The 24,541-nt window shown below is 37.9% G+C and overlaps 1 protein-coding gene across 4 annotated transcripts in view; it reads left to right on the top strand.

Moving 5' to 3' along the window:
• Window positions 1–21,281, top strand: part of GLCCI1 (glucocorticoid induced 1) — a 56,801-nt gene extending 35,520 nt beyond the window's left edge. Inside the window, exons 4-8 of one of the 4 annotated variants that reach the window (XM_069859685.1) lie at window positions 1,334–1,450; window positions 4,490–4,642; window positions 11,581–11,791; window positions 18,364–18,484; window positions 19,550–21,281. In XM_069859685.1, the coding sequence (XP_069715786.1) occupies window positions 1,334–1,450; window positions 4,490–4,642; window positions 11,581–11,791; window positions 18,364–18,484; window positions 19,550–19,898 (951 nt within the window). In that variant the 3' untranslated portion in view covers window positions 19,899–21,281. The remainder of the gene's footprint in view (window positions 1–1,333; window positions 1,451–4,489; window positions 4,643–11,580; window positions 11,792–18,363; window positions 18,485–19,549) is intronic. The other 3 variants (XM_069859684.1, XM_069859686.1, XM_069859687.1) reach the window with 3 other exon arrangements.
• Window positions 21,282–24,541: the final 3,260 nt, after the last annotated feature.

Raw genomic sequence — 24,541 nt, forward strand, 5'->3', positions numbered from 1 at the left:
TATGAACTGTTTGTCTGTTGTTGAAAGATTGAAGTATTCAGCCATTTCTGAGTAGCAGTTCTGTGAATATGGGTGATGAACTGTGGTAAGACTTGATAGGAGGCCTTAAAGGTGGATCTTTCGTTTGTGAGTGATACCAGAAACATCACAAAAAAAAGTCCACAACTTGGAGCAAAGCTCCATCCAAACCTCTTCACCAAGCACTACCATCTCTGATGCTGTGAAGAGTGATGTGAAGTGATTCTCTTCCACGGAGTTGCTTTGTAAGAGTGTTAGTGATATATTTAACTACTTGGAGTTAACCACAGAGTGCATGTACTTCTAAGCTGTCGCTCAGAAAGAGAGGTTACTTTCCAGCTGATAAAATTATTTGGAATATGAATTCCATGTGCATTCAATTCTCCTTACTTGCCCTTCAGGTTTTTAACTCTCTAGCTGAGTTAAAAATGAAATGGGGCTGTGCATGCTTTGCCTTATGACAGTGTGCTGAGCATGAGGAAGAGTGGGACTTGAGCCCAAAGGAAAAAATCCACTCTTAAGGAAGTGCCTATCCCCGATATATAAATTTACATATAGTCTAAATTTCTGAGACAAAATTTATAGAGATAAATACTCTCTTTCGTGTAGAAACTATCCAAGAAGAACAAATAAGTGGAGGAATCCCCAAATGAAATTCTTCAGTTTCTTGTTGAGGAGCAGATCAAATAGGTAGTGACTTTAGTTGCATTTGACCTTTTTAAAATATGTAACTTTTGATTAGGTATCTTTTCACCAGACAGCAGGAAAGATAATTCTGTCTGCCTGAAGGGATCTGTGTTAGTACAGCCTGTAGAGAAATGCTATTAAATGTATTAAATAAGTCATGAAGAGTAATGAACAATGCATGTTGATTGCCAATTGTTTATCAAGGCTCTTTGCTTTTATGACAAATGATCATTAGAAAACCTTGGTTTGGTTTAAGATCAACTAAATTAAACTATAGGCTTCATAGCCCCCAGTTTAAACTGGTAATAGGCCAGAAATTTCTACAAATTGTCCTTCTGACTGCTTTTGTTTGTATCAGTTATTGTAGTTCTTGTTTGTAAATAAGGAAGCTTAGTAATCAAGCTAAGCTTGCTGCCGCATTCAGGTTGGTGAGTAGGACAGATACTTTGGAGAAAGTATGTAATAAGCAGAAAGAAGCTTTAATGATCATTCTTCAAAGGAAGGCAATCCCATGTACTTGTAAAATCCTCTAAAGAGCACTTAATGTCTGTAATTCACTTTATATGGGAAAATTTGAGCAGTTACCCATTCAAAAACTCGTCATCGCTTCATTTGAACTTCTTTCCAGCAGATTGCCAAACTGAGGCAGCAGCTTCAGCGCAGTAAGCAGAGTAGTCGTCACAGTAAAGAGAAAGAACGTCAATCACCTCTCCATGGCAACCATATAGCAATCAGTCAGACTCAGGTAAGTAAATAGTTGCTTATATAGTTGCCTCCTACCTTACCAGGGTTCGGTGAATAGCCTGATATTTCTTCCTGTCTTTCTTCTGTTTGTTTTCTTATGTAGTGCACTTGAAATGTTTAACAACCTGATACCATTGCATTTTCACTGAAATTTATCTGCTAGTCACCATATAACAAAAGAAAGTAGTGTTGCAGGAGGATAGCAACTGAAATGTATTAAGATGGTATAAAAATGCTGAGCATGGCCAGATAGGACTGCGTTTCCAGGAGTATATACTTGCCTCCCAGACTAATTCTTGTGATACACTTTCAAAAGTCTGTGTTCCTCCGCATGATGTTTGCTTATCAGTTTCAGAACTAAATTTCATCTGAGCTAGTTAAAAAATAAAATAAAAGCAATAAAGCAAAAAAACCCAAACCCTACCAAAGTAAAGCAGTCTGGATTGGCAGCCCAACAGTGATCAGTCTATGAGCAGCAAGCAGAACACTCACTGGCCTGTTGCAAACAGCCTTGTGATTCACTTTGCCACGTATTCATCAGTAGAAGTCAGCAATGCTGTATCACCAGAGATATGAAGGAAAATCTCATTTCCTTGTCCTATTTTAAGAATATTTCTGATACTTTGTTTATTGGTCGCTTCCTGGTCAGGGAGACAATTTCCACATGACATCAAGGAAAACAGTATTATGATGTTTACCTCTAAAAAGAAAGTAATAATTCACCTTCAGTTTAAATTCAACTGAAATCATGATGTTTGTCGCAATACCTCATCCCTGATAACTGGTGACTAGAGGAACTGTCACACTACAGGCTAAGCATCTTTTTCTTCATGCTTTTGTCTAGGATGTTCCTGTTGGTTGTTATAATAGTCCAGAATCGTTGTCAATACAGGATCCTGTCTTCTACCGTGAGCATTTGTGATTGCAGTGGCTATGTTACAGTACTGTTATTACAGCATATTTTGAGGTTTTCTGTTGTATTATCTGGAGAAAATGCTGTCATCACCAGCCTGTTTTTGTTCCAGACACTGTGACTTACTCTGAAACATAAATCGGACATAAACTTTAGGATGCAAACTCTTCTGTCTAGGTTATGTTGATCACCTTTCTTGTGTTCTGTACCAGTGGGCACTGTGATGACAAGACTTGTCTCTGGCCATTGGTCTGTGGATTTGATATCCTCCTCTCTGAGAGGTTAAGCTCAAGATCCTAGTCTGACATCTGTTTTCTGTTGTCTTATAACTTACCTGTTTTTCAAAGTGTTGTGTGAATTTAGCTGAATCTTAATATAGCTGATCATTTTAACACTAGCCTGGCTAAGACAATTTTTGTTTTCAGATCATTTTCATGTTTCACAAATTATAAAAATTTGCCTATGCTCTGAGTATATCTATATTTCTGCTATTATAACGATGCTAACACATATGAAGAACAGGTTTGGCCAAATAACCTGACCATAAACCAGAATCTCAGTAGAGTGCACTGGGGGATGCCCCATGCAGTGTCTGTTCTAGCCATTACAAATTGCCAGCGAAACTGAAACCCAGTTACAAGTTTTAAAGTTCAGTCAATGACTTTGTGAACCTTAAGCCACCTCTAGAAAGCAGTTAATCTTGTCTCATTTGACAGTGCAGACATTCAAGTCCTGATTAAATTTCACCTACAATGGATCCTTAGCTTGGTCACCATGTTACTAACGGGCCACTGTTTGAACTCCTGAAATGTTGGTCGTGTCATTATATTTACTGACTGCCTTTTAAATGGGCAGTGTTTTAGAAAGAAGAGGTTGAGCTGTGATGGCTGATCCTTTATGTTCTCCTTCTGTTCTGATAAAATCTGGTGGTTAAAACCCAGTCTTGTGATGAAGACATACAAGAAATTGCTATTCTTCGTGAAACTTTTATGTCTCTGTAACAAAGGATCCCACTACATTTTATACAGAAAAGGACTTTGCGTTCCATCTCAAAGTAAGCTGTTGTAGGTGTCTTTGCCACACTCTTCTTAGTCACAGTCTCCAACACAGACTGAAATATACCCAGGACCTGTGCTTTGAAGGAACATTCTTTAGTACTTGGAGCTCACTTTGTCATGGCTTATGCAACATTTTCGTTTCTCAAGAATGTGTTCTCTGACAAGGCCAGTGAAGTTTTCCATTCTGATGCCACTGTGGGAAGCTGTCCTGCAGGCAGTATGTTTTTTGAGAGTCAGAGAATGCTTCCACACAAGTGACAGGCACCTTTGGAGCTGGGCATCGTGCAAGGTTCATTTCACAAGAACTCAAAAAGATTTTTACATTTTGTCTTAAGCATCCTGTGATTCTGTGAACAAGAGCAAAATATGTATTGGAAAGTGAAAACTGTTAATGCCTGTCAGCGTGGGCGCATCTATGCTGTGTGTCTGCAACCAAGGTAGATCACGGTTGGCCGTGCAAGATGCATGTAAACTGGTCCGAATGGTTCCTGTTGGAATGGCTCCAGTCCAACAGGTTTTTCTGAAAACCATACTTGTATTTATTTACATGCTTGATCATACTCCAAATGATTTCTTTTAAGACCTTTGACACAAATTTCTGAGAAGCTGTAAGATAGTGAAATCAAAGGTTCAGAATGAATGCTTTATTTTTCATTCACTAAAGCCAACCAAAAGGGAATAGAAGTGCATTAAGTGAGTATTTCAGTTGAGTGGTTAAGGTTTAGCAATATTGGGAACTGCCTTTTGGATCCCAGTTAAACCATCGGCATCAGCACCCCATATGCTCCCCATCTACCCACAGTGTATTCTGTAATCTGCACATCTGAAAAGTACATATACCTGCCTTCGTACTGGCAAGTGAAATAGTAGAATGTTTTCATTATAGAGCACTTCTTTGAGTTAAGAGGAGGTGATTCTAGTGGCCTTTGATTTATGCAAACTTTTCTTTTTATTTTAAGTTTCCAAGTAAGCATGATTTTCTAGATGGCAAAATTAATATACAGCTTCTTCCTACATTTAATTTTTTTCTATTTTCCAACTTCAAATCATATTGCTCTCTACCTTCTAGGCTTCTATTTCCAGATCAGTCCCTATGCCACTGTCAAACATTTCAGTGCCAAAATCAACTGTTTCACGCGTGCCGTGTAATGTAGAAGGAATAAGCCCCGAACTGGAAAAAGTATTCATTAAGGAAAACAGTGGAAAAGAAGAAGTATCCAAGGTAAGGTTATAGTGACATTTATGGTTGTTTTTCCTTCATAATCTCTGAACACATGGGAAACCTTCCTCATGAGTAACTTTCCTTGTGGTTGAAATTACAAATACTTTTCTTCAAAGAACTTTCTTTGAAAAATTTGTTTCAGAGTCCTAAGGTGATGTTTGGTTTTTTTTAGAGAGCTTCTGACCAAACATACTTTTGAGAATGCCCTTTCTGTAGAGAACTTGAAAGATTCTGCATAAAATTCAAGTGCTTGAAAATTTGGATACTTAAGGCTATAATAGTAAGTAATTAGAGACCAGGAGATTAATTAATTTGCTCTATTTTGCAATCTTTTTCTTAGGCAAGACTCAAGTTTCCTGTGCTATGCTCTGCTTTTTAGTTTTAATGCCTTTCTTCCATAAACTGAATGTGAACCATTTTACTTCCATGAAAACGCTGTGATCTGTCATGGGAGGTCTCCATATGGGAAATACTGAGAAACAGGCAAGCTTTGCTTATGTGGGAGAACTGGAGTATTGAAATTGTCATTGAGGAGCCCTGGAGTGCTTAGATAAGACCAATGGTGTGGGATCCTTGATTTACAGCCACTGTTTTCAAAATAGAGAATGAAGATTTTCTGCTGTGGGATAAACTACTCTACTGCTTGTTCTCATCGTCTTCAAGATACAGGTTCCTTTCTTGTGAATGATTATGTAGTAGCAATTAAAGTACAAGTCAAGATATAAAACTTTAATCAGAGATTTAAGATTCCAAAACCTGGTAATTGTAGCCCTTCATTTCACCAATAAGTTTAAGCTTTGGAATAGTCTTGGCTTTTCCAGAGACTTAGTTGTGTGGATAAAGCAATCTTCAGAATGAAATACTGTAATAGTAGAATTTTTGTGCTATGTTTGCTTTCTGAAGGTTTTCTTATCCCTTTGGGGGGGGGTGCGTTGTAATAGAGCAATAAACTAAAAAACAAACACGCACACCGAAACAGAAACCCCAGATCAATAAACCTTGTTACGCCATCTCCAAAGAGAGTATAAAAAGGTATGTATTACAGTGTTGCTATTGCTAGGACTGTAATCTCCCATGGTTAGAGGACATTTAATTTATTTATCATCTTCGTAAACGTCGTCCTTGGGCTTTAACAGCTTATTACTTGGGATGCCGAACTCAGTCTAGTAAGTTACTGAATGTACTGGCTCTGGTCCAGCAAAACAGTTAAGCACATACTTACGTGCATTGTTGGATTGGGGCCAGAAGTGCTCAGAAGTTTACACAACCACAGCAATAGTGAACCCTTCGTCCAAACACCTAGCTGGAGACAATCTTCAGACATTAAAGAAAGTTACAAGTTAGACATTGCCCTTGATGTCAAGTCCATCTTTGTGGGCAGAGGGTTGTTTCCTGTTATGTAGCTGTTAATTTCTGTAAAGTCTGGTCTAGTGGGATGTGAAGTGGGACTCCCAGCACTGTCTTTGTGCTTACTAGCTCTCATAGTTTACTTATGGAAGATCATATTAATAGTGATTTAGTCAATTTTACTGCTGGTGAACTTTCTCCTAATAAAGCAGTTTAGCTTCTTCTTAGCCTGGGGGGGTAGTTGGGGCAGCTGGGTGAAAGATTAAGAATGACTGTACAAAAGATAAACCAACGAAAGCAAAACTCATAAGTTTCACTGCCGGGTCAATAATTTTCTATTCAAATTTCTGTCATTCTTGCTGTAATGTTCTGGATATTTAGGAAGTATTTTAAAATAGCAATTAAAGGTAGTTGATTGTTTTGAGTGATGTCTGAAGGATAAATAATTCTGTATAGACTCGCTTGTAAAATTGATGTGCATCTAGATTTTCTGCTGGTTTCTCTTAACCTGTTTCCATGTTTACTTCACAGTTTTAACAGTGCCTGTTCAAGCCTTCATTTTCATATGAATTGATCTATCCAGCTGCAAGAAATGCTTTGAGCCTGATTGTGAATCTGTATTCATTTGTCAGGAAAGATTTGGGGAATAACATTACAACCTACTAAAAACACTGAGAAGGAATATTACTGTTATTTTAGGTGCGGCTCACTACCTAATATTTTTTTCCTCCAAATTTAGGTACTTCATCTTTCATGTCATTGTGAAAAAATTTTTTCACAGAAAGGGTCATGGGGCACTGGAATAGGCTGCCCAGGGAGGTGGTTGAGTCACCATCCCTGGAGGTATTTAAAAGACGGGTAGACAAGGTGCTCAGAGACATGGTTTAGTGGCAGATAGTAATGGTTGGACTCGATGATCCAAGAGGTCTTTTCCAAGCTGGTGGTTCTGTGATTCTGTGATGTCTGTAACCACATTTGGGATGTCCTAAGTGAAATAAAATGCATTTTAGTTCTGCTATCTTTTAAAATTTTAGACTAGTGTTTTGGATGTTTTTCGTAGTCTCTCATGTCTTCAGTATAAACTTGTGATTCTTTTTCTTTTAACAAACTGCTTCGTAGTTCATATATTGAAGTCAGACTAGGTTATACATAGGGCAAAAATAAGCTTAACGTTAAAGTAGTGTTACGAATATTACTTGAATTACTTTTTTTAATTTAGCTCCCAATTAAAATGGACAACCAGTGAGCCTTTCCTCCCAGTTTCATACTTCCTTGCTGAGTGTTCAGATAACAAATCAATATAATATATTTTTTAGACTTGTTTTCAATTTTTGTAGGGTATGATGTTACAGGCTTTTCCCTTTTGCTGATTTGAATTTTCATAACCCTACTTCTTAAAAAAAAGGTACAAATTGATTTGGAATCTCTCCTTCTTTCACATAGATAGTTGATGATGTGGTAATGTCATTATGTCAATACCTTTTAATAATCTAATTGACCATAAAATTTTAGAAGGATTGCATTGTAAGTGGTCAAAACATTCCAAATACTTCCTTTTTTTTTCAGCTTAGTCATGCATGCGTATATTTTTTCAGATCATTGATCTTATTTAGTTAGTTGAAGGTGTTCTCATTTTTCTTTCATAATACTAAATTAAAGTTGGCTTTTTTGAGTAATTTCTTAGTTGCCTCTTTCTCCTTAGATCTATGAATAAACTTTAATTTTATAATGTATTTATTCAAAAATCCTGGATATGTTTTCTTCCCTGTTATAAAACACTTTGACCAGTTTTCCAGGAAATTGTGATGGTGTGTCTCCATTCCGGCCATAGGGAATCAGCCTTTTGTTAAGTTGTGGCAGGATTTTGTTCTTTGTCCCATTGTGACCCCACAACACAAATGTTGATGGCTTCAGTACAATAAGATAATGGAGTTACTGTAGGGAGTGGGGGATAAGAAGTTCCCTCTTAGAAAATGCATTGTGAAAACATGCCCTGTAGCTGGACATGGCCACAATCATAGGTCTGCTGTTAGGTGAAAAACATACTAAATCACTCAAGTATGCAGAAGTAATTAGAAGTGAACCAATTTTGAGGGACTGTTGCACAATATAAGTGAAATTACTAGTATTTCTTGTCTGATTTCCAGTGCTATAGAAAGTAAATAGCAAGATTTGCTAAGATTCTAATTTGCTCAGATGCAGAGGATCCTTACTTAAATCTTTGTATCCTTCATCTGAAAAGTCTGTTTTTTCCCAAGCGCTCCTTCATTACATTCAATATATTACCTTCAATGCATTGTGATTACTTGCAATTGTACCTTATCTAATGATGAATTAATTGGTACTAGACAGAAGAAGCACGTCTGCCTTTGTGCATCTCTCTCCAATCTAGAGAACAGAATCTAATGAAAAGCACTGAATGCTTTGCTGTCAAGTAGCTCCCTCCCAAGTAGATGTAAAACTTGTGAAGAATAGATGATTTTTAAGGCTCCCATTGGTGTATTATGTCATAGTAGCATTCCTGATGCAACTAAAAAGGGTGTTCTTGGGTTTTTTTCCACTGAAAAGATCAATGCTGAAAACAATGTGGAGAATTTTAATGGTGTATTGAGAAGCACAATGCTGTCGTCAAATCGAGCATTTCAATACCTTTGCAGGGAGATCAGAGTTGTATGTGGCAGTGTCCGAGAACATACTGTCCTGTAGGGGCTGGCAGATGATATGTCAGAATGCATTTGGCATAAGGTTAGTACATGAGAGAACACTCTTGCAAAAGAAATCAACCCCCAAAACCAAACCACCAAACAAACAACCCCCCCCAATATATAGGATGCAGTAATTTCTATTTCATTTTCATGCATTGAGCACTATGAAAACTAATAGCAGCAGTACCAAATCAGTTACCCTATTTTTTATGTTCTGAGGTTATTAGGACTTCTGTCTTTAAAATAGTCGAGGGATGACTCGTGGAGAGAAACTTCTGAACTATCATTGTTTGTCGTTGATCAGGTTTAATACACTAGAGTTTTAAAAAGTGGAATAGTTCAGTTGCTATTTTCATGAAGTTTTATGCATTTGTCAAAACTTGGATTTGATACTAAATTAAAGATACAGAAGCACGATAATCTGAAATATTCACAGGCATTTTCTGTACCTTAGAAGTTATTTTACTTTGAAAGAGTGACAAATGTTTAGATTTTTCTGCTTGTGTGTATATTTAGAGGCAAGACTGAAAACATGGATAACTTTTTGTACCTAAAATTTTTATTCAGTGGAGGTTAAAACATTTGGGATATATTTCCTGCCTGCATGAGACTGTTGTTCTAACAGGTATGAAAGAACATCTGTGTTATCGTGAAGTCTTTAATTATGTAATCACTTAGTGCTTTTTTTCCCCCCCAGCCCTGGAATCTTTGCTTTACCTGTTATGCAGAGAGTAGTATTTGCACTTAATGAGTAGCTGCTCAGTTTTGTTTTCTCCTTATTAGATGCATGTCCTAATGCTCACTATTAAATCTTGCTTTGAGGTCAGACATCTGGATTTCTTGGTTTTGCTTCTGTATAGTAGGACTGTGTTACATTTTGTTCTTTTTCTATCACACCTATGTGAGAAAAAAGATGATGTTATCTGCACTCTATGGATGGAGAAAAACAAATCCATTAGGCTTGTCTAATGTGATTCTGAAGGTAACTCAGGATACTGCATGCCATTTTAGGAGATTAAAAGTGCAGCTCCCATAGTGTCTTCCTGCATCTGTGAAGGCCGATGACTTTTGTAGATCACTTCTATGCCGAATGGGCATCCAGAAAAGATGCCATAAAAGAATGAGGTTGATTCAGATGAGTTCCTGTCATTTCACAGAGTTTTTGTGGCAGAGAGAGGCAGAAATAAAAACACCATTCTGCTTAGCAGTTATTTTTTTTGCTTAGGTTAATTTTGAGGCTGTGTTTTTTTTCTACAGCTCCAGTCTTGTTTTCTACTTCTCTTCTGTCTGTGTAACAAATGATATAATGCTTCAGGTCTATCTTAGGCATTAAATGAGTCATGGCCTGTTAAGGGTGATGGGAATAGCAACATGTAGTCATGTTGTAATGCATATGCAGTGTGTACTGAGCTGTTTGAACAGGCCACGCAGCTGTGTCCAAACTTCTTGGCATTTGATGTAGCAACTGTAGTGTTCTCTTCACAGTGTATTTCTCAGCTCTTAATTGAAATGTGAAAGGAAGTTTCACAAGTAGAAAAAAAAAAAGATCTTCCTGCTCTGCTATGTCTGCCTCTTTGGATAATATGCGGTGGATTTTTCAATAGACTGTTGCTGAACAGGGGAGAATGTAGGACTTGACCAATAGGTTACATGTCTTCATTGCTAGCAAAAGAGCATTGGGTTGCATTTTAGGCTGTGGAACAAGCTGTTATAGTTTTGGAATATATGGGGAAGAGGAAAGCAATAAAATAAAAATGTTCACTTGAGGTGAGAAGGAAAAACACGTTAATTTTTTGTAGCATTGAGTCACCTTTCCTGGAGGTGTTTAAGGCATGGGTGGACGAGGTGCTAATGGGCATGGCTTAGTGTTTGATAGGAATGGTTGGACGATCTGGTGGGTCTCTTCTAACCTGGTTATTCTATGATTTAAGTTACTCTCTATGGCTTGAATACAATCCACACTGCAATCAGGATAGAAATGATATTTAAATCTTACAGGTATTCCCCACCTCACCCCCCGTCCCGTTCACTTTTAAGCAGAACTATAATGCTTATTTGATTTCTTGCTGTCTTTATGATAAACCTAATTTTCCCCTGGGAAGGACAAGTAAGTAGAGCATGCCAGTCTACTACTGAGAACATGTCTACGCGGTATATTGCAAAATTGGATGCAAGATCACTGTGGACAGTGCCAAAGAGGCTGATATGAACAGGCAGTGCTTACTAGCTTTGGTTCAAGACAAAGCTTGTGAACGTTACATAAGTCTGTGCCTCATCTGCTTAGTTGCTGTTTTGTCAGAGGCCACCTACAGAAGTGAAGAATGGGGTGTAGAGGTGTGCTAGAGAATTATGACTTCCTGACAAAAACTTGGATTGTTTCATTTAAAATTGTAATTCCATTGGTTATCATGGCAACGGTATGCCCTTGGATTTGACATTTTCTACTTTTCCTTTTATCCAAATGTGGTATCTGTCAGGGTACTTGTTTTTCCTTCATAGCAACAGTGACCTTTACTGTAAATTGTATTACTAAGTATAATTAGAGTTCTTTTTGTTGGGGAGGTTTGTTTTTTAAAATATCAGAAAAAAAAAACCCCAACAAACATTATGTTAGCATGTGTTGAGGTGCATTCTGGTGTTAGTTTTGCAGTAAGAGAGTATAGTTGGCTTGGAACATCTACACATTGTTGCAGCATTCAGCATAATTACTGTATGTTGTCAGTTGTATTGCATTATTTTCTTGTCTAAAAGCTGTTCTGTCAAAAATGGCTTGTTTGCTGTTCTTAAAGATCTTGCCTCATTTCTTCAGGTATAAGTGCTACAGGCTGGCATGGATTAAAGTTTTGATCTTTTCTCTGTAACCAGAATTGCTTGTTTCTCTTGCAGCCTTTGGATATCCCTGATGGTCGACGGGCCCCATTACCTGCTCACTATCGTAGTAGTAGTACACGAAGCATTGACACTCAGACTCCGTCTGTCCAGGAACGCAGCAGCAGCTGCAGCAGTCATTCACCATGTGTCTCTCCCTTTTGCCCTCCTGAATCTCAGGATGGGAGTCCTTGCTCAACAGAAGATTTACTCTATGACCGGGATAAAGGTGAGAGTAGAATGGCCTGCCTTTACCTATGGGAGGCATGTGATGTCCTGCTTTTACGACTACCTTCATTTTACTCATTACATCAGTTTTTGGTTTTGTTTGATTCTTGTGGAGGGATTAAGGATTTATCTTAAAATTGGTTTTGTTTGTTTACATATCTTTTTCCCTCTTGTTTGTGAAACTTCACAAACATCTTCCATAAATACGTCAGAGGAGCACAGCAAACAGTCTTAAATATGAAGATTTTAATGTGAAGAATTCACTGTAACATGTTTGTTGAAAAAAGGTTTCAGGAAGATTTGTGGTAGACTATGTATCCATTGTGGGTGAGTTAATTGCCGATTAAAATGGTGACGATGAAGTTTTGGACTGTTTTAAACGTATTCTGCTTCTAAACCCTTACATTCCACTTGCAGCTATTTGGTGGGGAGCTCAGATATGAGTTTGAACAATTGGATGGAGAGTAATTATTTGTGTATGTTGCATAACAACCCCAAATTTCTGAACGATTTCTGTGTTTGTATGTCAATATCATGCATTTTTTTCAATGACAACAAAAATGTTTGGTTTCATAGAGGGAGTCAGCTGGAGTTTCAGTAACTAAGAGTTGCTGACAGAACAAGTAGAATGAAAATACAGGCAGCAGTGTAAAAATACAGATTTTTTTCACAAAGCGTTTATCGATGAAATTGTTCTTGGGCTTCTGCTTAGCTAGACTTAAGTCTTTTGTCAGCTGGAAACATGGGCTTCGATGGGATGAAAATTGTAATGTGTTGTCAAGACTAAGTCACAACAGAGACATCAACTACAGTACTAGCACACGGAAAAATGTCTTGGAATGTATATTTGTTCCTATATGTACTGATTATAAACATTAAATTACAAAGCAAGGAAATGAAAAGAATAATCCTTTTTCCAGTCAGTAGTCAATTGTCGCAGTAATTGGAATTTTCAGCGGTGTTTTATTGGTAGTAGCAAATGAAGGTGGTTTGGAATAGTGCATCTAAACTTCTTCATGCTGTTCAAGGGTTTTTATCTCCCATTCTGGATTTTTGAACAACTAATTGCAGTAAAATTTTTGCAGAACTTCACAATGAGTAGATACTTAATTGTGGATGTTGGTTTTCAAGACTAGCTTTAATGCTCGTTATCAAAATTCTGTTTTAGTAGTAGTTTATCGGTGACAATAATAAACAGCCAGCCTTGTAAAGTTAATATAATTGCATTTTTAAATTAGTTTAAGGTACTTTATACTGTGCTTAGGAAAGATAAAAGCTTGAACTGCTCATCACAACTTTGTTCTTTAAAGACGAGAAATGAGAAAACACACAGATATTTTCCAGCAGAAAGTAATTTGCTCAGAGGCTGTAAAAGTATGGTCAGAAAGGTGCCTTCTGCTCTTATCATTAAGGTCCCACAGGCCAGTTGTTCTGAATAAGAGTGTTATCTTCAAAACAGTTAAATTATAAATAAATGAAGAACATAGGTAGAAACTATAAGGGAACAGCAAGTTTTGGGAGGCAGTGTATAAATATCTGTTGTGCACGTTAAGTTCTATAAAACCAAACTCAAAGTTTTACATACCTTCATTTTAAAAGTTTTTGTGATGCTAGAACAAAACTGTTTTGAGTTTGCTGTGAGGCCGATTAAGTTTTGAAAAATGCTTTATATGACGAAATATAGACATTTTAAACCCAAGACATTTTTTCTGTTACTTTCCTCAAGTTGAGGTTTTATATTTCTCTCTATGGCAATAAGTTTGCTTTACCATTAAAAAATACAATTATCAGCTTTATGATTGCTCCTGACTGTGTCCCTGAATAGGAAAGAAAGGTTAGCAGTTCGACTGAGAGACACGAGTAGTGAGGAGCTACCTCTCTGTATAGACACAGCACTGCTTTACATTTCTAAAGCATCTTCTATTTCTTGTGCAAAGCTGTGCTTTGGCCTGAGGCACTCACAGCTGCTCTTTGGACTGTATCAGCTGTTTGTTTTACATTTTTGCTAGAAGCTGCTAGCTCTATTGAATTTTTCAAAAGAAAGTGAAAGTTAAATTTCAGAAAAGGCTGACTATACTGGTCTAAATGGAGCTGTGAAACTGTATGGCACTGACTGGAGTAGAGAGGGAAGGGTAGAGAGAAGGTATTTTAATAGCACTTGGTGTTATGATCTTGTTTTCAAGTATTAACCTACTGCAAGGTATGTTACTGCCTTGCTGCATTAAACCTAGATCTGTTTTATGACACTGTGGTTCTTGAGACTATAATTCAGAGTGCTACACAGCATACTTAGCAGCTGTGACAGAGGTAAAGTTCAAAGGCATCCTAAGGTATAAGCAGATTAAATTTGATTTTTTCATACAAAAATAGGTAGTGTAACCCGTTTTTCACAGATTTTGATTTAGATACTTTTGAATCATAGAATCATAGAATAACCAGGTTGGAAGAGACCCTCTGGATCATCGAGTCCAACCATTCCTATCAAACACTAAACCATGCCCCTTAGCACCTCATCCACCCGTGCCTTAAACACCTCCAGGGAAGGTGATTCAACCACCTCCCTGGGCAGCCTGTTCCAGTGCCCAATGACCCTTTCTGTGAAAAATTTTTTCCTAACGTCCAGCCTAAACCTCCCCTGGCGGAGCTTGAGGCCATTCCCTCTTGTCCTGTCCCCTGTCACTTGGGAGAAGAGGCCAGCACCCTCCTCTCCACAACCTCCTTTCAGGTAGTTGTAGAGAGCAGTGAGGTCTCCCCTCAGCCTCCTCTTCTCCAGGCTAAACAACCCCAGCTCTCTCAGCCGTTCCTCATAAGGCCTGTTCTCCAGCCCCCTCAACAGCTTTGTTGCTCTTCTCTGGACTCGTTCCAGAGCCTCAACATCCTTCTTGTGGTGAGGGGCCCAGAACTGAACACAGTACTCGAGGAGCAGTCTCACCAGTGCCGAGTACAGGGGGAGAATAACCTCCCTGGACCTGCTGGTCACACCGTTTCTGATACAAGCCAAGATGCCATTGGCCTTCTTGGCCACCTGGGCACACTGCTGGCTCATGTTCAGTCGGCTGTCAACCAACACCCCCAGGTCCCTCTCCTCCCGGCAGCTTTCTAGACAGACTTCTCCTAGTCTGTAGCACTGCATAGGGTTGTTGTGCTCCAAGTGCAGGACCCGGCATTTGGCCTTGTTAAACCTCATGCCATTGGACTCAGCCCAGCGGTCCAGCCTGTTCAGATCCCTTTGCAGAGCCTCCCGACCCTCCAGCAGATCAACACTTGCACCCAGCTTAGTGTCGTCCACAAACTTGCTAAGGGTGCACTCAATGCCGTCATCCAGGTCATTGATAAAGACATTGAACAGGGCTGGACCCAGCACTGAGCCCTGGGGAACCCCACTTGTCACTGGCCTCCAGGTGGATTTCACACCATTTACCACCACTCTCTGGGCTCGGCCATCCAACCAGTTTTCCACCCAGGAGAGTGTGCGCCTGTCCAGGCCAGAGGCTGACAGTTTCTCAGGCAGAATGCTGTGAGAAACTGTGTCAAAGGCTTTACTGAAGTCCAGGAAGACCACATCCACAGCCTTTCCCTCATCCAGTAGTTGAGTCACTTTGTCATAGAAGGCGATTAGGTTAGTTTGGCAAGACCTGCCTTTAGTGTAGCAATTGTGTATTCTCACTGTTGTTAGCAGGCTGTTACAAGCAACATCTTTATGAAGAATAACTGAAGATACTTTTTAACTTCTAGGAATCTGTTTCATAGTTTTTAAAATGAAAATTTTATGGGAAATCTTTGGATAGTTAAGAAACAAAGGTACTTTTGAACCTATACAAATAAATCCCAAGGCTTGCTGGCAAAGTTTCTTGTTTACTTCAAGTTCTGTCACTCAGAAAACTGTTTCACAGACTCTTTTTTAGTTTGCCTCTTCTGTTGCTGTAATATAAGCAAGCTAAATTTTGTGATATTAAGTCTTCTAGTTAAAATAGCATTTCTATTACAATCGATTGTAATCAATTACAATCTTCAGCATTTTCTAGATAACAGAATAGAGCCATTTGGAATATTTTTTTAGCAGTTTTGTGTAATAAGGCTCCATATTGTCTGCTATGTGTTTATGGTAACAAAACTCACTTTAAAGGTTACATCTGTTAATCTTCAATCATTGTCATTGTAATGAAATTTGGTCAAAATTGGGCGAAATACACCAGCAGAGCACACCCTACTGGTGGAAGCCTGGAAGATGCAAGCGTGCTTTTTTGACCTGACAGCTGGTGCATTGCAGCCTCTGAAAAAGTAAAATCAAAAAGTGTGAATAGCTCAGTTTGAGAACATGCACTTGCAGTGTCATTAAGGATTCATAATGTGACAATTTAGCACTTAAGAGCTTGGAGGGTACACAAGTGGAGACTGACTTAAGCTGTAAATTCCACCCCTTGCCACTTAAACCCATGGCCTATTTTTCATCTGTTCTCACACTGCTGCTGTACATATGGATCCAACACCAAGCTTGTATCTGCGAGCCTCCTAATAACCACACATATTTTTCAAATACTGGTGTGGGGTGTGTTACTAAGCTTTAAAAGCAGGGAAAGTAAAGAGAGAAGCAGAATGGTTAAATTATAGATGATTTTTTTTTTTTTTTTTACTTGTTTAACAGCTGTCTTGTCTAGAAAGCTTCAGCCAGACAGGGCTAAATAAACCAAAAACTTGATTGAAAACTGAACTGGCTAGACAAGACCCTAACTCTTCCAAGAACTAACTTAACTCTGAATTCAGTTTGATTCTTGCCTTGGATGTACTTCCACGGTTTTCCACTATTTGGTGGAATGAACAGTAGCACATTTTGTCTCAAACTTTTTAAATAGAAACTTGGATCTTCAATTTTAAATATTAGAATGAGGAAACAAACTGCGTTCTGTTAATGATTTCTGTGTTTGGAATGAGCTGTATGGGCCAACAGTGGAAAGATGCCAACAGGACCATCATGCTCTCAGCTTGGCAAATGTGTTGTCTCTTAGCTCTTTCTGCCTTCATACAGTTAACACCTAAAATTCTGTAAAGAGAAGTTCTGTGTTCACTCTACAGCAGGAAAGAGCTGAAGAATCAATACGCTACTGAGGTTCACTTCAACTGTTTTTGGTTTGTTGGTTTTTTTTTGTCTCATATCTTTCATAGTAAATCTCAAAAGGGAAGTGTGACATTTGAGTAGATTTGTGTCTTGTAAGAGGAAGTAGAGATGTTTCAAAACATCTAATGATTAGCCTTTATATTTGAGACGTGGTTATACAAATATTTATGTAGTTACTGTTTGCAGGCTGTTAAAGGCAGCCTTATATGCTTCATTGAATCTAGATTATAGTGCTTGAAGCTTTGGGTGCTTTTCCACTGTTGTTGAAAAGACACATGTGAAGAGCAGCAGAATAAACAAAGGTATCTGAGCTAAAAACAGTAAGCTACCCCACGTTGGTAGAAAGAGTCAAAAGGAGCTGAAACAAGAGCAATTGTTTCCGTCCAAATAAGGTGTGTTTGTAAGTTGAGGGATCCTCTTTAACCTTGCTATTTCATTTTTTCTAATTGTAAGCCCAAGCAGAGAATAGGGAACCACTAATACTAGCCCTAGATAGGTGTTGCTCTTTGAAAAAAGTAGAAGTCACTGCAAAAAGATAATTTTCTGTGGGTAATTATTTTTTATTTACTTTATTTCCTTAATACTTTAAATATCATGGTGTTAAGATGAGTGTTTAAAATGACCCCATTTGTAGTCTTAATTTTTCAAATCTTTGTGCTTCTGCCATAACAGAGCTGAGCCTTCTGTCTTCAGTTTTCAGGAAGAACAAAAAAAATCTGCCTCTTGCCTGTGTCCAAGATGTTTATACCTGTAGTCCTAAGTGCATCTCATAAAATATACACAGACAGCTAGGCTTATAAAGAGTAACTATATCATACAGGTAGTAGTGATGAGACAATTGAATTGTGGACATTTTATTTTGAATACTGAAAGAGCTTCACAATTGTGAAGCAAGTAAGGTAGGGCATTGTAATGATGAGTTATCAGTACCTGTGTTACAAACATGCTTGGTTTCTTTGCAACTGCTGAGCTGTTCATGAGACTAATGAGGTCAATATTCCAGTGAAGAATTATGTTTTTAAAATAAGATACATGCTGTATACACACATTTTTGATAACTGTATTTATACAGTGAGAAGGCATGATATCATTACCGCATAATTCTTCTTCATGTATTATGCATATTACCTTGTTCATCTATGTTTTCTGAAATACATAATAAAGAATGTGTTTGTTTCCAAGGTCACAGCTCTGCTTTGTTCCGATTGCAGTGTTCTGGATAAAAATATCCTCCTGTTATATGTTGTTATGTGATAGATTACTGCCACACTGAAGCTTTTATGCAGAAGAAATGTGCTATACAAGAATGTTAGACATAACCTGCAATAAAGGAAGCATTATGGTAGAAGCAAACCAGCATAATGGCTAAACTGTGAAAAAAGGCATCTTGTTTGGAAATCAAATTTAATTAAAAAGCACTCTCAATCTCTAGTAATATAACTGCTTTAAATTTTCAGACAGTGGGAGTAGCTCACCGTTGCCCAAGTATGCCTCATCTCCCAAACCAAACAACAGCTACATGTTCAAACGAGAGCCCCCAGAGGGATGTGAGCGAGTGAAGGTCTTTGAGGAAATGTCGTAAGTAATGCCTTTTATATCAGCTGGTATCTGCAAAGCAGTAAACCTGTTTACTGAGCCTAATCAACTGCAGATGAATAAACTATTCCAGCTGATGAGTTTTTCAGGAGAAAACTATTCTTAGAGTTTGTACAGAAGAGAAGTTGAAGTGTTCACGTTGGTTTGAAGAGGAAATGGAGTCTTTTATGCTTGAACTCTTTTTGTGCATTTATAAAAGGCAACAAAAATCCAAGCAGAAAAGATAAGGTACATTTAATTTCATAAGCATTTATAAAACTCTTTACATAAACTATTTTATTAACTTTTTAAATGTTCATGGCATAAAACAAAAATTCTCCTTGTCATGATTCTTCATCTATTTTGAGCATAGGTTACATTTTGATGCATTTAAAATGCATATAAAATGGAATGAAGCCTATGTAAAGTGTTTGTAGACAGTAGTATACTTATTGCATATACTTTGCTCAGTATTTTTGCTGAGCAAGAAATTGGAAATTAAACTCTTGGACATCATGTCTTTTTCCCCTAGACGCAGCAGTGTTTGATCACGTGCTGTCGAGGTTGCATGCTTAGCTCCTGTGGATGAAAGAATTAAAGAAGGGAAGTTTCTTGCTCTAACAGCATTCATTGCCTGCTGGATGGTGAAGGAGCAGTGTTGGGTTGTGGAGGAAGCCTCCAGACAAATTACGGAAAATGGGAACGGAGAGGTCTATTTTGTGGAGGTTCTCAGATGAACTGTGGTGTTGCTCTATTGTTTTTATTAAGGAAGATTTGTGCTATACCAAATTACTGTGGCATTTTTTGATGTGCTTATGTACTACAGATTTTTCTTGCTTTAAGTTGCATGTTTATCCAGTAACTATCAAGTCATTTTTGGGATGGTACTATTAATATTTCTAATGCTGTGAATCAGTTAGCTGACTACCAATATGGAAGATGTTTGCTTCTCTGTCCAATTAATCCCATTCCTTGTCATTCACATTTTAGCAACGTGTAGAACCACAAAGTTCATGATGTATAAAACATCTTGATTGGCCAGGTATATAATTTCTTTTCTTCTTGTAGGTCTCGTCAGCCTGTCTCAGCCCCTCTCTTTTCATGCCCTGACAAAAACAAGGTTAATTTCATCCCAACTGGATCAGCTTTCTGTCCTGTAAAACTTCTGGGCCCCCTCTTTCCTGCTTCAGACCTGACACTGAAGAACTCTCCAAACTCTGGTCAAAGCACAGCTTTGAGCACCCTGACTGTTGAGCAGCTTTCGTCTCGAGTGTCTTTTTCATCTCTGTCAGATGACACCAGCACAATGGACTCTACAGAGGTCCTGGTACAGCAACCGTCCCAACAGCAGCAACCGCTTTTGCAAGAAATACAGACTGAAGACCATTCCTCTCCTCAGAGCTATGTGTTAATCTAGACCGAGGTAGAGCAGGCCTCTGCCCTGAGACAAGGATTGAGGAGATAATAGTTCAGATATATCTGCATGAGGTGGTGACCTTTCAGAACAACACAGAACACTTAGTAGCATTTGGAAGAAAAATATATTGATGCTGTTCTTGGCAGGGACAGAATTCATATTAAGCATTTTTTTGTGAGAAAGCAGTAATGCCTGCAGAATCCATATATCGTTAAGCGTTTTAAGTGGAGACTATGCATTTCATAGTATGTTTGACCAGATTAGTACTGTGTCCTGTGTTCTGTTTCAAATTCTACAGTATAAATAAGCTCTATATATATATAAAAAAAAGTTGCCTGTCTGAATAGAGAATGTCTTGCTGTGTTGTGTCCTATGGAAAATACTGTACTTCAGGATTATGTTTACAATTGATCCAGGTGTTTATGTTTCTAACTTCTATAATACACACAATGCAAAAAAAAAAAAAAGGAAAAAAAAAGAAGAACGGCCACAGCAGTTGCACAGAGCCCACCCTATGGCCTAGCTTCAGGTACTTCTCTAGAAGTGTAAAACTCAGGTAACTTGGAATGTATATCATATTGGGATATAAAATATTTTATGGCTACAAAGCTAAAGAGGGAACATCACTCTTTTGCCTTTTCTTATTTTATGCATTAATACTTCCTCATTACATTCCACTTTCTTGGAATAAGTGCATTCAGATCCAGGCAAATGATAACCCTGGACATGGATGAACATGAGGAGAACCAGCAAATCTGTGATGTATATCACTTTGTCATGTGCTTACAAGTAAAACAACTGTTGCATTTACTGTCATTTCAATATATGTAAAAATGTGGCATTTAAAGGTTTCAGGTGTTGCTTAGTTAATGACTGTTAACCTGTTGCAAATAAAGTGTTCAGTACTAGGCTGTACATGAGAAACATTCCATGTTTTGTGTGAGAGGATCTTGAAAGACAATGTTTTTGTTTTAGGACAGAAATTCTTTCAGGTTTCACAGGGGGTGATGGGGATTTTCTCTCATGCTTTTGTTGGCAGTTAAGGATGTGAAATGCTACTGTTACCGTCTAAATTTCAAATTAATGTTTAGTTTCTCTTTTGGAAATGTTCATTCACTTGCTGGTTGGAAATAGGTTTTCAGATTTTGTCAGGCAGTGTTAGATGAACAGCATTTTATTTATGTAGTGAGTAACTATGTTTGGATTGAAGTCCAAAAGTAGCAAGTGGGTGTTCTAAGAGGGGGTGGGGAAAACAATAGTTTTAAGTTCATGTTATTTAATCAAAACTTCTCCCATAACTTTCAGTTACTTAAGTTGTGTGTGTAAACGTGTGTTTTCTCCCTCCTTGAGTGTGAATAAAGAAAAAAAATCCTTGTAGAATAATCCTGGTTTTGCAGGCTGGACACTTTCTCAAAATATTACACGGCAAGAATGGGTTAGTGGTGCTCTTCTTTTGTACTGGAACAAGAGGAGCATTACTTTCAGAGATAATTCCCTGTGATACAAAGAAAGAGGACCCCACAGGCAAAATAAACTTTATGTTCTTGCTCTATTGCTTTCAGCTCAGTGGAACTGCATTTATGCTGTCTGCTCCTAAGGTTCACCTTTTCCAGGAATTGAAGAGATTAGTAGCCTGCAGCTACTGAGCATTTAAACTTGCCCCATTATGTTTTTTTCATCTTTTGAAGATGAGATTGGAGGGGGAGTGAGAGCCGCCAATAACTGCTCACTAAATATGTGCTTTCTTTGGAGATCAGGATTTACTTTTTATTACTGAGGTTTTGTTAATACTGTGTTACAAGGTGGATTTTACAGCCTGTAAAACAGTCACTGATTTTTTGGCTCCCTTTGCTGCAAATATTGGAGAGGTCTGTAACTATTTTCATGTGAAAAACCTTGAAACACAGCAGCCATCTTTAACCCTATTAATCTCAGGCCTAGTTGAAAACACTATATATTTCATAGACTGAAAATAAAGGGGAGAAAATACTTGTGATATGAGTATTGATTCCTTTTAATATTTTTCTTTCTAGATTTAACATAGCAGTATGATGACCTTTTTATGCTCTGGTTATGTCCAGATAAGAAATCGTAGTCTTAGTTATTTGTGTTAGTTTGCCAGGGAATACAATGAGTGGTTTTTAGATCAGTGATGAACTCTGTACAATATTTGCAATGCAATTAGGTGTTCTGTTATTTTTTTTCCACGAGAAACTAAATATTAATTAAATTGCACATTTGTTCTTAGCAGATTTGAAGGTTTCAAACCAAAAGTGTTAAAGCTAATGCTTTGCCATGTAAATTTCCCAGCAGTTATCTCAATTGTATTCTACATCCAGCTGTAGAAATTTGTCAAATATTGTTTAAAGTTTTGTACATAGTTGTACTGTTATTTTTAGCCACTGTGCTGAACAGTATTCAAAGCTATCACACAATATTGCTTTACACAAGGAAATGTGTGGCTTTTGTTTTGTATTTTTTCAGTATAGAAGTTCCTGTGTCTTATTTAAATAAAAATTATAGTTAAAAAACAAACAAACAAGAAGTGGTGGAGGGACACACAAAAGCATTGATTCATTTATTTGTTTTGGAAACTATGAAACACCATAGAATGAGATTAAACTTTAATATTATTCCAGATTTACTTGTAGAGTAGTTTCAGCCATTTTTGTTTGACTGGCATGCTGTCTTAGAATCATAGAATCTTCATTGATTTTTGCATAACACTGTTCTAGGAGGGGTAAAAAAGTCTAAGAATAGTTGAATGCCTAAATAGGCTTAAAAATGGCATATTTTATTTCTGCATAAAATCATAAAAGGAGGCTTTCTTTCTTCAGAGCAGACAAAAAAAAAATCAGTTAAGCGTTATTGGAAACTATCCACTGCTGTGTTTGTGGTATGGCTAATGTCAAGTTATCTGTTGAAAATTATGAAAGCCATTCGATGTTTTAGTATGTGAAACCAAACTAAACCCCTAAAGGATGTGGTAGAAATCTACTGACAGTCTTGGTTTCATGTTGTTTTGTATGAGTCAAGTGATTGTCATTTGACTTGCAGAATAATTCTTTCCAGATGGGGGGAAGGGGAGGAAGAAAGAAGGATAATATTTAAATTCATGCAAATCTTATAAAGTCAGTGTTTACTGAAGAGCACTATGCAGTCACCATCAAGAATGGTTTAATGCTTATTAGTCAATGGCAATGTAAGTTTTTGGCATCCCAAAGATTACAAGTTTTCAGTGTGACTGTGTAAAAACATTAACTGAAAGTGATGAAAGTCTGGAGTCCTAAAGGGCGTAGTGTCCCACCCTGCTAGGAAAGTGCTTGATGTCCTTAAGTCAGAAGTAGCTCGGTTTTAGACGTTTCATCATCAATTTGCATGGATTGCCATGAAAAGCTTTGTGACTACTTTGTCCTCTAGATGGGTTTAGCTGCAACAGTCTCTGGCTGTCTTTGTGTGGGAGGGCAGTCTCTCAAGAATTACTTTGACAAAACTATGTAGCTCGCCCTGGAAAGATGTGATGCAGCTTGTACTATGGGTAACCTTTTCACCATCCCTGTGAACCTATGCTTCCCTGGTTAGGTGCAGTTGCAGTAATGTGCTGCTTTGATGTAAGCCACACTTAGAAGTTGTGTGCTTGGTGTAAGTCACTGTGTATGTCTTCCTAAAAGCCAAGACAAGCAGTCTGAAGAGTGCTGAGAGTAGGGAGCTGATTAATTAATTTTGCCTAGTTTCCTGCTTTGCGACTAAAAGATCTTCCTCAACTTGAATGTTATATTTTCTAGTAATTCATTACTCCGTAAGTGGACTTTTCAGAGGCTGGAGGATGGCGTAAGGGGAGTCTTTGGATGTGTATGCTGGGGGGTAGAGGGTGACAGATAGTGACCTGCTTCTTTTAGGAAGCTGGGTGCTGTCAAGAAAATATTTTATGACTTCCTGAGAAATCAGCTCTTGAGAAGGACCAGGTATTGGCCCAAGGCTAGAGCTTCGATATTTCACATTATTTAAACATAAGCCCGTAGTAATACGAAGTAAATCTAAGGAATTGAACGGATTAGAAATATCGGCTGATACCACAGTTGCAAGCGAAGACCACTGAGGCTTGGCAAACTAGTTCCTGGCCTTACTCCATGGTAGCGGATTCATGCTTTTATATGTTACTTGAGATAAAATCCAAGCAACTTCAAGATGACAGATGACTAGGAGAAGTATAAATCAATTACTGTTGTAAAACAGCCTGTCTGGCTTTGCAAAATATAGCTGTGCAAACACAAATTTGAAGCTATGCAATTGGGAGGAAATAACCATGGTTCCTGCAATATATTTCCAAAACCTAAATGCAAGGAAAAAGTGAGTGAAAGCTGGTAAAGTACATAAGTTTCTGGGGTGTACACGTGCGGCCGTTTGTAGTTGGTGCTTGGCTAAAAAAAGTTGTTTGATCAAAGACTGTCATGGAGTTAAAACGTGTATTTTACGTCTGTTTGCATTAGTGTAACTGGGCCTGGAAAACTAGTTCAGTAGAGACTGTAAAAGGCTGGAGGGGGTTCAGGGAAGAGCTATAGGAATGAATGAGGTACTGGAAAAAGAACACAGCTAGGTTTTGTAGGAGCTCAACATGTTTAACTTAACGGCTGAGGAGTGAC

This window comes from Phaenicophaeus curvirostris, chromosome 6 (genome assembly GCF_032191515.1).
Source record: "Phaenicophaeus curvirostris isolate KB17595 chromosome 6, BPBGC_Pcur_1.0, whole genome shotgun sequence".
Lineage (NCBI taxonomy): Eukaryota > Metazoa > Chordata > Aves > Cuculiformes > Cuculidae > Phaenicophaeus > Phaenicophaeus curvirostris.